Raw genomic sequence first — 13,286 nt, forward strand, 5'->3', positions numbered from 1 at the left:
TCCATAGCACCCTTTCCCAAGAAGCACCCTTTCCCAATGGGGATTACATATTCTAGTGGCTGCTGCATTACAGCATGGGCAGTGGTGATGCAGGGTTCCCAACACAGCCCTGACATTGTGCCTCAGCTTTGATCTAGAGGGGCCACCACTAGCATTTAGAGGTTAGTACATTCTCCATGCCTATTTTGTATTTTGAAACCACCACCAAGTTTGCCAATCTTAATTTGTTTTATGTAGAATCTTATGCATTAAAAAATAGACATAGCGCACCCATTTATTTACTCTAATATGGAGAAATTGAACATAAGACTCCAAATGGGAATCCTTTTGGGCCAGTTTTGAACTTTGATCTAGAACTCAGTATCCCATTTTTTTCAGAGCTGTCTAATATTGTGTAATACAGACTTGTTTGACTTGATATTATGCTGGAGAAAATTATTTTTCTCTTGTAGCTGCCAAAATGGTGTACTATTTGGATCCTTCCAGTCAGAAAAGAGCAGTGGAGCTGGCAACATCCCTCGATGAATCCCTTACCAACAGGAATCTTCAGGTAAAGAGGGGAGATTTTTTTGGAACCTGAGAGTTTGCCTCTTCTAGATAATTGGGACCAGGAGTCTTGTTTGTGTGTTTTGTCTCCCTGCTGTATTAGCCCCCTTAAACTTTTTGGTTCTGTAAGCAATATCATTTTGGTTGTTTGGGAAGTTTTAGATTGTGTTAGACAGTTGGTACATCCATAATCTGGTATTCTGCAGATGGGCAGAAATCCTGACTTTAGGATGCTTTTGTCAGTCATAAAAACTGTTAAAATAGCTTCTTTCCCATCTTAACTGCTTTTGCCACAGACTTAGGAATCTTTTATCCTGCTCTTTCTGGGGACATATGGACTTGGAATCTGTGAAATATTCTCTCTTTCAGGAAGAAATAATATAGGAAAGAATTAGGACAACGTGTATCTGATGACTGAAAATCTAGTATTGGGACCTCAGATAAAGGTCATTATAATTGCAGCTACACCTCTACCCTGATATAACGCGACCTGATATAACACGAATTCGAATATAACGTGATAAAGCAGTGCTCCGGGGGGGCGGGGCTGCGCACTCCGGCAGATCAAAGCAAGTTCGATATAATGCAGTTTCACCTATAACGCGGTAAGATTTTTTTGGCTCCCAAGGACAGCGTTATATCGGGGTAGAGGTGTATTTTAAACAAATCAGAATGAAGAGATCTAAACTGTCTGGATTAATGTACAAAATTCTTCTTAATTTCCTCTTTTTCTCCTCCGTCCTTCAATGCCCTTGACACTTACTCATAGGTGCTGGAACTAAGGGTGCGGAGGGTGCTGCAGCACCCCCTGGCTTGAAGTGGTTTCCATTATATGCAGGGTTTACAGTTTGGTTCAGTTGCTCTCAGCACTCCCACTATATAAAAAAAAATTTCCAGCACTCCTGGACTTACTCGAAAATGTGATTCTTCAAAGGCTGTTCCTTTTCAGTATGCTCCTTGGCTCTTGCTCCTAGTGCTTGACTGGAATGCCTATAGCTCAAAAAGCTAAGCCATTAGGCTCTAGCATTGTATATAACCCCAGCTGCAGAACCCAAGTGCCTCTTGTGCTGCCAGCTGTCCAGTTCCTTTCTTACTACCGAGATCAATGTCCATCAGTTGTTGTAGCAGACCTGTCTGTCTCTTCACATTCTTGGAAGAAAAAACTCAAGTTTTCTACAGCAGAATTCATATACTTACTATAGAACTTAGTGCTGTTTCATGTTAAACTAAAAATAAACCATTTATCAGCATCACATGTCACCAGTTTCTTATTCCCAGTATAGTAGACTAGCTGTGAAGTTGAGTTTTTTCAGTATAATCGTCCTAAAATAGAAAATGTTTTTCAGTGATACTTTGAGAACAGAACTGCTAGCTATACATGGAGTTGTTGATGCTTTCCAGCATTGTGGTACTATTTTCTTAACCAGTGAAGGGAAGTCTGACTCTGAATTTTAGTGACTTAATGATTGCTTGCATTAAAAACAGACTAAGAATACACTGAATAGCCACTCGAAGGGTAGGATTAATTATAGCATTCTCATAATCCAAGAACCACTAATTATCAGGAAGTCACACATCTTAAATACTCTTAGCCTAATAGTTCCAACAATTAGCAGTAAATAGAAATTGGATTTTGAGCTACTTTGTGTAATCTTGAACTCACATGAAGATCTTTAGTCTTTGCAGTGACTGCAGCCTGCAGAGAGAGTGGATCAGTTCAAGAACTCTTTAATTGCTTTGTAGACCATTGAGCTGGAGCCTGGGCTCTGGGACCTTTCCCCCTCGTGGGGTTCCAGAGCCCAGGCTCTAGCCTGAGCCCAAAGGTCTATGCCATAGTTAAACAGCTCTATAGCCTAAGCCCCTCAAGCCTGAGTCAGCTGACATGGGCCAGCTATGGGTGTTTAATTGCAGTGTAGACTTACCCTTTGAATCTATCACTATAAGGCAGGTTTTCTAATCCTTTAATCATTCTTGTGGCTCTCTTCTGAACCCTCTCCAATGTATCAACATCCTTGAACTGTGGGCACCAGAACTGGACACAGTATTCCAGCAGCAGTTGCACCAATATCAAGTACAGAGGTGAAATAACCTCTCTACTCCTACTCAAAAATTCCCTGTTCATGCATCCCAGGATTGTGTGAGCTCTTTCAGTCACAGCATCACACTGGGAGCTCATGTTCAGCTGATTATCCACCACAACCCCCAAATTTATTTGTCACTGCTTCCCAGGATAGAGTCCCCCATCCTGTAAGTATGGCCTATGTTCTTTGTTCATAGATGTATACATTTTACATTTAGCCATAGTCAAATGCATATTGTTTGCTTGCGTCCAGCATATCAAGAGACCTAGACCACTCTGAATCAGTGACCCGTCCTTTTCATTTTTATCACTCCCTCAATTTTTGTGTCATCTGCAAATATGTTAAGTAGCATAGGGCTAAGAACCAGTCTCTGTGCGATCCCACTGGAGAAACACCCACTTGATGACGATTCCCCGTTTATAGTTACATTGTGAAACTAATCAGTGAGCTGGTTTTTAATCCATTCAGTGTGTGCCATGTTCATTTTATATCGGTCTAGTTTTTTAATCACAATATTGTGTGATATCAAGTCAAACACCTTACAGAAGTCTGACTATGTTATGTAAACACTATTATCTTTATCAACCAAACTTGTAATCTCATCAATAAAGATATCATATTCGTTTCACAGGATGTATTTTCTATAAACCCATAGTGATTGACATTAATTATATTACCCTTTAACTCCTTATTAATTGAGTATCAGCTGCTCCATTATCTTGCCTAGGATCGATGTCAGGCTGACAGGCCTATAATTACCCGAGTCATCCCATTTACCCTTTTTTAACAAATGTAGGAAAACTACATAGAGTTTTCAAATACACCTCTACCCCGATGTAACACTGTCCTCGGGAGCCAAAAAATCTTACCGCATTATAGGTGAAACTGTGTTGTATCGAACTTGCTTTGATCCGCCGGAGTGCACAGCCCCGCCCCCCCGGAGCACTGCTTTACCGCGTTATATCCGAATTCGTGTTATATCGGGTCGCGTTATATCAGGGTAGAGGTGTACTCATAAAGTATTGCTTTAATTCAGCCTCATAGTAAAAATCTAGATTTTTGCCACCAGTGTTATAAGTCTTTGAGTTATGAATGCTCCACCTGTTATACCTCCCAGATGTTTTATTTAGTGGGTGTCTTTATAATTTGCAGACAGTTCTCCACAGTTTTCTCTATACTATGTCATTCTTCTGATCCAGTATCTTTTCCCTGTGTGGTTATCAAGGTGTCTTCAAGTATTCTTTCCAAACTCTTCTGCTTGCAGGCCCACTTTAATGCAGAGTTCTATACCCTTTTTAATAAAGGGCACATTATTCTTGTAACTCTTTGAGTCTCCAGGGACTTGGTGCAAGGCATCTACATTTGATAAAAAGAAAATATACTTCCCTGTAATTTTTGAATAGTATTTTTGTGCCTGTAACTGGGCCTCTTTTTGCCTTAGAGTTGGGGCTTCTGTAACAGTTTTTTAAGAATCACACCTTTTACTTAGGAGTTAATACTTGGAAGTACTGTGGCTTATTTAGAGTTCCACTGCACTGGTGTACACTGGTCCCTTCTGGAACCCATTGGCTGAGGATTTTGAGTAATGCGGTCCCACTAGTTATGTATGAGGAGTGTTATTGCAGGAATATGGATCTCTTGCAATGCAAAACACCTATAAATGAAAAATAACTACTAAGTATTTTTTCCTTTGTTTTATAAATTCTAGTGAGTCTAAGGGCAGGTCTTCACTACGGGGGGGGGGGTCGATTTAAGATACGCAAATTCAGCTACGCGAATAGCGTAGCTGAATTCGACGTATCGCAGCCGACTTACCCCGCTGTAAGGACGGCGGCAAAATCGACCTCCGCGGCTTCCCGTCGACAGCGCTTACTCCCACCTCCGCTGGTGGAGTAAGAGCGTCGATTCGGGGGTCGATTGTCGCGTCCCGACGAGACACGATAATTCGATCCCCGAGAGGTCGATTTCTACCCGCCGATTCAGGCGGGTAGTGTAGACCTAGCCCTAGACACAGTCACATAATTGTACAGTCCAAATATTTAGGAAAAAATACTTCTGATTTCATCTAGAATCATTGTGTAGGTAAAGCTAGAAACAAAATTTAAATCAAATGCTTTATCACTGGAATTGCTGACCTCTGGAATTGTGTGGTGTTGACACTTTGTTGCTCTTCCAGTTTTTTCTGCCAGGAGAGTCAACAAAGTGAAGTGATAATTATTTGTGTTAAAAGACTCTCTGCAACTAGTAGGGCTAGAAATTTCACTTTACTTGATGCTTTGACTCTAGAGAGTAAATTTAGTATTTTTACAATATGCTATAAGAAGGCTTTTGCAGCTATACCCTTAAACTAAGTCTACAAATGTTTGTACGACTTTCTCAAATATGCATAATGTTCTGTATATGTATTTATTTAGAAAAATACACATTTGAGAGTAGGGCAGAAGCTAGAAAATAACTATATATTCAGAAGTATTATATCTTTTAATGAGTGTCATAGATGAATATTTATAAGAAGATTTAACACTTCGTTCTTTTGTTTTAATTAGACTTGTATGGAGGTATTAGAAGCTTTGAATGATGGTAGCCTGGGAGACTGTAAAGAAGCAGCTGAAACTTACAGAGCGAATTGTCATAAGCTTTTCCCTTATGCTTTGGCTTTCATGCCCCCTGGATATGAAGAGGATATGAAGATCACAGTTAATGGAGATAGTTCTGCAGAAACTGAAGAACTGGCCAATGAAATATGAACAACTTTGTTTAAAAAAAAAAAAAAAAAAGGAAAAGGAAGAGAGAATGGAATAACATTGGTCCGTATCTGGTGTATAATATTTTTGTCACGCACCTGCTGAATTGTTCTAACTTACACAGAGAAAGGAAGGAGTAAAAATGTTGCCTTCAAATAGTTTTACTTTTTTTATCCTGCTGACAAAGTATATATATAAAATATCTAACATATTACTGGATATAGGTTGTTCAGTTTCTTAAGAAAAATTAAAAGCTGCTAAAATTGAAGAAGAAAAAACCCTTATCCTTACCTACCTACCCCATGTTTTTAAACTAATTTATATGAAATCTGGAGGCTCATAGCCCTCAGAGCAGGTGTGTGGCAGAAATATTACTTTAAATTTGTCTTGTGAGATTACTATTATCTCAGACAGCAAAAATGCTGTTTTAGCACTGGATTCTTTCACTGAGCACAAAGAGTTGTTGGGGCTTTAGCATCTGACTGATTTTGATACGGAGATGATTCTATTCATAGGAAGTATTCATTGTGAATCACTATTTACAGAGAAACCTACAACATACATGTGATGTTGTAGAGACTGGGACATATAGATACCAAGCAGAATTAAGAAACATAGGGTGTTCAATAAGCTTGTTGTGTCTCCGAAGTTCACTGTACACGATCAGTTTGGTGTTCTTGCACCACAGTTTTAAACTGAAGGAACCAGTTAGAACAATCTCTTCATTTTAATTAAACTTGAAAAGAAAGAACACTGCTGTTTTTGAGATGAACCTCACAGCATAGTTTGGCCAAACTTGTTAAAACTGTAATGCAAGAACCAAATGAAATTATGCACTGTGATGTGGCACCAACTAATTAGAAAGATAGTGTGCATTTTTCACATAGAGTGAAAACAAAATGAGAACATACTATGGCTTGAAGTTACAAAGAGCGGAACTCCTGACTACCATTTTATGACTGATCAAGAGACTAATAGTTTAAAACCTCAGCAGGCCTTGTTCACGTTATGCAGAGAAAAACAAGTGCTGCAGTTTAGATACCTCTGGAACTTTTCCACAGTGTCACAGGTTTGTAATACTTGAAGCCCTACATTTCTAAGAATATATTTCTTGCTCAGTTGTTTCAGGCAAACTCAAGACTTTGTAACTTTTAAGGGGCCCAAGATTTTTTTTTTTTCAAATAACAGACCAGCTTCTTATTCCTGCAGTTACAGATGTAATTTCCTTTGTCAAACATAAGGTACCAAATATAATGCAATAAAATGTTTTGAAAAACAGTTGTGTGAATATTTTAACCAGTCTGTGTTGGACTTTGTAAATTACTGGATGAAGAGAGAGGTGCAGTTCAGAGTTGATTTAATATGCTGTTCAGTTCCACTGTTAATGTGTCACTGCTGATGGGTGGACTTTGATTGTATATTAAGTGCTAATGCATTATATATTAGTGCTTAGTATCAGGGAAATCCAATAATACAAAATGCATTACTACTTGGCTTCAGAATACCAACAACAAAGGTTATGCTGACAGCTATTGTGGACTGCAATTCATCACTTGCAAAATAAAGTTCAAGCCACCTGCATTAATGGTATAGATGAAAGAAGTGCCCAAATGCTTTTATGGACCATAAAGCAATGAAAAAATTGACCATAGGCTAAAAAGTCAGTGCCTTCTTTGCAATATTTCAATTACAGAATATCATAATTAAGTGAAAGTATAAATTGTATCTTTTTTCATATTCTGGAATTTAATGATTGACAGTTTGTATAATTGTGGCCTTTAGGGGGGCTACTTGTTTCTCTAACCCTCCTCTTAAAATAGGAAGGGCAATTTTTACTATTGATTTTTTTCCATGTAATGCATTCAGCACTACTTATGTGCATGCTTTTCATGGATACAGACTTATCCTTGTGTATGCAAATGGTGTAGTTCATGTTGTAAACGTAGTGAAATGTAAGTTGCATTGCCATATTTGTGTTTTAATCTGCCAGGCTTTCAGGATCTCAAATACCTTGGAAACTTTTTAACTGACTCTGCGACTGGTGCTGATGTATAGATCCTGACCCCTCCTTCAGTCCAAGATATTTGGACTACACCTCTTCTGCAAATACTAAAGGCAATTCAGCCTTGTCCATAAGGGTCCGAGTTTTGGCCATGCTGCTTCAACTCTCATGCCACTTTCTCTGCCTCTGGTACTGTAGTCAGGCAGTGCTGTGTTCCTGCTTTTTTATAGCTAATTGTGAGACAGCAGGGAGCAAAATCTTTTTTTCCCTCATTCTCTCCATTCTGGGGCTCTGCTGTGTGAATGGGACCACCCTCTAAACTCATTCTCTGTATTTGTTCTCTTTTCATCCGGCAAAACAGGCAAGCCAAGAGGCACTCCATCACCTTCACTCTGCCAGGGGCCTCAATCGATATGGCTTGTTTGGGTCTCTGTCTCCCCACACACACATTAGCTGAGATTACTAGAGACACCGCCACACCATCTCTGTTCAAAGTTTCACCCCGATCAATCCTTCAGGCACAGTGGTTCATGATAAACAAAGAGCTCTCTGATCTGCTCTCGGAGGACTGTGCACCTACAAGGCAAGATAAGCTAAAGTAATTTTCCTTATGTAAAGAAGGCTTTTAAGATCCCAGCACTAATCTTTGAAGTATCATGGAACCAACCAAGTGTGTCATCCATCCATCTTTACCGGTAGCTTCTGTATGTTCTTGTTTAATGCGTAGAGCATACTTCATGCACAGGAACGTATTGAGAACTGCTGGGATTCAAGTTTTGGAACCACTTCCAGCAAGAAATGCAGAGAAAAGTGAAACTATCATCCAGAATAATTCATTCCTTCAGCTGGTGGTAACAAAGCCCTTACTGATGGTAGGAGACTGCCTTCCTATTCTGGACCCCAAAATACTGGCCATCAACACCAGTCTTTCAAGGTGAGGAGCACACCAGGGGCATCACAATACTCAGAACATGGTCATGGTCACGGTCAGGAGGACTTCAGAGCCTCAGCTTCCTAGAGATGGCAGAAGTTGGGTTGGCTCTTCGAGATGTCCAATATCACCTGAGGAAGGAGCACTTCCTGGTTCAATCAGACAATGACAGTCACAGCATACATGGTATAAGAAGCTGAAGTCTAAATGTCAAAGCCAAGCAGGCTCTTTCCCTGACAGAAGATCACCTAGTGTGCCTCAGGGTAATCCACATAAAGAGGAGACTTGATACAAAAGATGACATAGTTGTCAGCAGATAAAGTGGTTCCTGGACCAAGATGGTATTTAGGGAGCTAGCCAAAATGCAAAGGGTGAGACTTTTCATGGGAGAAGCAGACCAAATTTCATTGGGAACACAAATTGCAGAATGGGTTGTCTGTGCTTTCCCCTGAAGTTCCAACACCCAAAAAGAAAGCACAAGGAGAAAAGCAGGAAAATATCTTAGTAGAACCTTTCAATTCAGAAGTCCATCTTTGTTTCCTTCTGCCTTAGATGCTAGCCTTTGAAAACATCCAAGTAATGCATAGCTAGGTGCATCAAGTTCTGCAATATTGAGTTCCATTACACTACTGATAAACCAGTTTGAGAGAAAATCAGAGCCCTTGCAACACATTCCATGGTGGCATCCTGAATAAAAAGTGTATTTTCCACCACAGAGGAAATACATAAAGTTTCATCTTCCATCAATTCTTACAGTACTACATCCTTCAGCAGGGAGCTGCTCCAAGCAGTGATCCCAAAATAGATTAATACTACCAATTGTAGGGAAACATAGAATATTTCCCCCTGTTTATCTCTTCCCCTCTCACCTTCATTTTTTTCTTCCTGCTTGCTACATAAATATGTATGACTAGGGCAAAAATCAGCAAATAGAGGGGAAAAACTGTCAATTGATCATCCTTTCTGGAATTTACCCTCTTCTGTCCGTCCTGTCCACATTCTTGAGATATCTATACCATGGCTTTGTCACGCCTTGTACATATAATTAACAACAATGCTATTTAAAGTTTAATAAGTAAAAGGTTCAAACATAAAGCTAAGACCTCTTCCTTTGATAAGATGTTTTCTTATAAGGCCACTATAACCCAGTGCCAACTTCACTGCTAAATTACCATTCCAACAAGGATGGTTCTGCTGGGGTTGCATGCCACCAGCCACACAAATGGAAAACAGCTTGGTACAATATTGTGATCTAAATGTACTGAATTAAAATTAAACACTGAATTAAAACTCGCCCTTGCATGACTGGTTTAAAAATGACTTCAGTTTGAACTTGTTTAGAAAGGTCTCTCTTCCTGTTCCTTGGAAGTAGAAAAAAAAAGACTCATAACTTGTTTTCATAACTCATTTTCAAGTGGGATCCAGTCTGCACTGGCAAAGTTGAGTAACTCTACAACTGACTTCTTGAGTGCTCTGGAACGGCCCCAAACTATCTGTTTTATAAAATTTATGGTGAGGGTGTATCGCTCTAATACAGCTTTAAGAGGTGATAACAAGGTCATTCTCCCAAGAACATTTATCATCTTGAGTACTGGGCATGAATAAAACCTACTTACTTTAGCAAGCTCAACAAATATGGGGGGAAAGTAACGTACATAGTAGATCAGACCCAAGGTCCATCTAGTCCACTATCCTGTCTCTGACAATGGCCAGCCCCAGATGCTTCAGAAGAAGGTGCAAGAACCTTGCAGTAGATGGATGTAGGATAATCTACCCTGTATATACATACATACATACATACATACATACATACATACATACATACACACACACACACACACACACACACACACACAAAATATCTCATTTTAATCTCTAACAGAGATTGGCTTAAACCCTGAAATACAAAGTTTAATATCCCTTCACAAAACCCCACAATTTTTGTGATAATTCTGGATATTCTTAAAATTCAAAAAGGGATTTTTATAAGGATCTCAAATTTTTTGCCTCAGTGACTAGTAGCTGATTTCCTTTAAATTAAACTTCAATACTATGAATGAACACCAAACCTGTGTATGGTGTTGAAATTTAAGAACTAACCTCAGTTCCTTTCTTCCAACACTCAAATCAGTATTACAAGTATAGCTTAAACCTGACATTGACAAGGCAGGTCTGTTTTGAAGTGAAATAGTTTAGTTGTACATGATGTCAGTAAACATTTTTTTCAAACATCAGTGGCCAAGTGCTTTGGGATCCTCTGAGGAAAGGTGCTGTAAATGTAGACAAATTGTAATAGCAATAAGGTGCAGTTCAGAGTGCAGATTCCGTTGTTGATCACTAACTAAAGCTATGATCCAAATTTGGGTAGGTGGTATTGAACTTGGTGAATCTCATCTGTGACATTTTTAGAAATGTTTCAATTGCAGAATGTCTATTATTGGATCATTTGAGGGACAAGAGTATAAATTGTCTCATCTGAATCTCATGATTATCTTTCTTGGAAAGTAAAGCTACAGTGCATGAGCAAATCATTGATCTGGTAACTTCTGGAGGGACTATGTGCAGGGGCTCTTCCTCTCCAGAACATACAAGCAGCAATGAGAGTTGAAGAGAGAGGTTGGCAGGCAAGAGGAGACTGACTGCCATAGCATGAAGTAGCACAGTCAAGATCTGGCTTTTAGGCTGATTTGTAAAAAATAATGCATCGTCAGTGTGTGTGTTGATATGAAAACGTTACTAAATCTGCTGGACCTGTAAACTTAGCCATGTTGCATTAAGAAAACTGCAGGAGTGTGTACCATTTTTCAGTGGTGTGACAAAACAATTATATATTCACACAAATGCCTGCTTTCAATGTTGGTCTTTTGCAGTTTGTTTTGAAGGTTAAGAAGGGGGCTTGATGACCTGCAAGTCACATTATGGAGGGGGGCTTAGGGAGGATAGAGAGTAAGACAACCAGCTGAATTACAAGGTGATACATCAGCAGGTTTGTAAGAAAGCTACACCACCACAACTCAATGGTTTGCGACATGAGAAAAATCCAAGATGGTTTAGAATGGCTTTCCTAAGCTGCTTATAGTTCTAAGGCAGGAGTAGGCAATCTATGGCACGCGTGCTGATTTTCAGTGGCACTCACACTGCCCGGGTCCTGGCCACCGGTCCGGGGGGCTCTGCATTTTAATTTAATTTTAAATGAAGCTTCTTAAACACTTTAAAAACCTTATTTACTTTACATACAACAATAGTTTGAGTGTTTGCTCATATCAATTCCAATTAGGTATGCGCGCACTGCATGCACGATCGTCAGAGAATTTTTACCCTAGCAACACCCGGTGGGTCAGCTGTGGAGCCCCCTGGAGTGGCACTTTCATGGCGCTGGATATATACCCCAGCCGACCCAGCGCCCCCTCCGTTCCTTCTTACCGCCCGTGATGGTCATTGGAACTGTGGAGCGCAGCTTCGCTGTTCTCCACTCTCCCTAGAGTTTCTCTCTTCTATAGTTGTTAATTGTTACAGTTGTAGTTTTAGTAATAGTTGTAGTTATAGTTGTATACATAGAGAAGTGGGTTGGAAGGGGTCTTTCCCCCTCCTCCCCGCCTGCCACCTGGGCTTATGCCCAAGGCTCCGGGCTTTAAGCCTTGTTCAGCCTGTGCTAAGCCTATGCCAACGGGCAACCCCACGACTCCTGCCTGAAGTGTCTGGGGGAGTCCCACCAGGCAGACAAGTGCAAATTTTGTAAGGGGTTCTGGCCCCAAACCAAGAAGCAGCGGTACTTTAGATTGAAGCAGCTCCTAATGGAGGCGTCTCTTAGCCCGGATCCCCCAGCGGTGTGCCGAGACCCGGCACCGAGCGCCTCAGTGCGCAGTGCCCCGGTGGCAGCAGTAGGTACTGCACTGCGGGTGGACTCTAACAGAGACCGAAGTTCCCCAGCACCACAACCAGTACGACACCAGTCTCATTCGCCTGGCCAAAAGTGGCACTGCAGGCCAAACATAGCTGCTCCACCTCCGCAGTCACCAGCACCCCTGAGACCACCCTCGGACTCACGTCCGGTGGCAGAGCGACTGAGAGTTCAGGCGCCGACGTCGGCACCGTTGACTCCGGCACCGAGAGAAGAGCTGTTGAGTCCAGCGCGCACGGGCTCTCCCCGACAAATAGAGTGGTCGAGCCCCGGCTCCCATGGATGCCAGAAGCCTTTGCAGTGGCACGAGACCTCATCGCATTGACAGAGTCAACTTCACTGCAAACCGTGGCACCGGCTCCTGTTCGTGCGGTACCGTCCCGGGGGAAACCATCTCTGATCCGGCCGTCGACTCAGGTGGAAAACGTGGCACCGGTCCCGCTCTCGGATCCGTTCCCGCTCCCAACGCCGTTCGCAGTCCCAACGCTGCTCCCTCTCACAGCACCAGTCGGACTCACAGCACCGGTCGGACTCACAGCACCGCTCCAATTCGCTGAGCCATTCGGACTCACGGCACCACTCTGCGCGTTGATCACCGTCCCGGAGCAGATGTCAGCGCCACTCTCGCAGACGGTCGTCGTCGCGATCAAGGTCCAGATCACGGTACCAGCCCAAACATCGGCACCGATCTCAGTCCCAGCACAGCACCCCAGCGTCACGGCGCCGCTCCCTGCAGTCTCGGCACCGATCACCAGCGGCCTGATACCGATCTCCACCATGCCCGGGCAATTTGACGCAGACATGTTCGGCGCCGCCTTGGTCCTCACGATCTGCCTCGTGTTTGTCGCAGTCCGACGCAGGCTCACGTCCCGGCTACTCAGCTCCTGGCCACAGTGAGGGTGATACCGGCCACTGGCAAGAAGAAGGCCATGATCCTGTGCAAGGGTCTGCCCAATGGCCCTTTTGGACACCATGGGCGTACCACCAAGCGCAGGGCACCCTTTCAGGGGCCTCCCGCTCAGCCCACTTTGAGCCTCGGGTGCCAGAGACCACCTTAAGCCATCCTGCTCCGAGGGGCATG

At 42.1% G+C, this 13,286-nt stretch overlaps 1 protein-coding gene across 1 annotated transcript in view; it reads left to right on the plus strand.

The window, feature by feature from the left end:
• NAA15 (N-alpha-acetyltransferase 15, NatA auxiliary subunit) overlaps positions 1–5,374 on the plus strand; it is a 36,520-nt gene extending 31,146 nt beyond the window's left edge. Inside the window, exons 19-20 of the mRNA XM_065404973.1 lie at positions 453–550; positions 5,174–5,374. Coding sequence (XP_065261045.1) covers positions 453–550; positions 5,174–5,374 — 299 coding nt within the window. The remainder of the gene's footprint in view (positions 1–452; positions 551–5,173) is intronic.
• The last annotated feature ends 7,912 nt before the right edge of the window (positions 5,375–13,286 follow it).

Source organism: Emys orbicularis, chromosome 5 (assembly GCF_028017835.1).
Source record: "Emys orbicularis isolate rEmyOrb1 chromosome 5, rEmyOrb1.hap1, whole genome shotgun sequence".
Taxonomy (NCBI): domain Eukaryota; kingdom Metazoa; phylum Chordata; order Testudines; family Emydidae; genus Emys; species Emys orbicularis.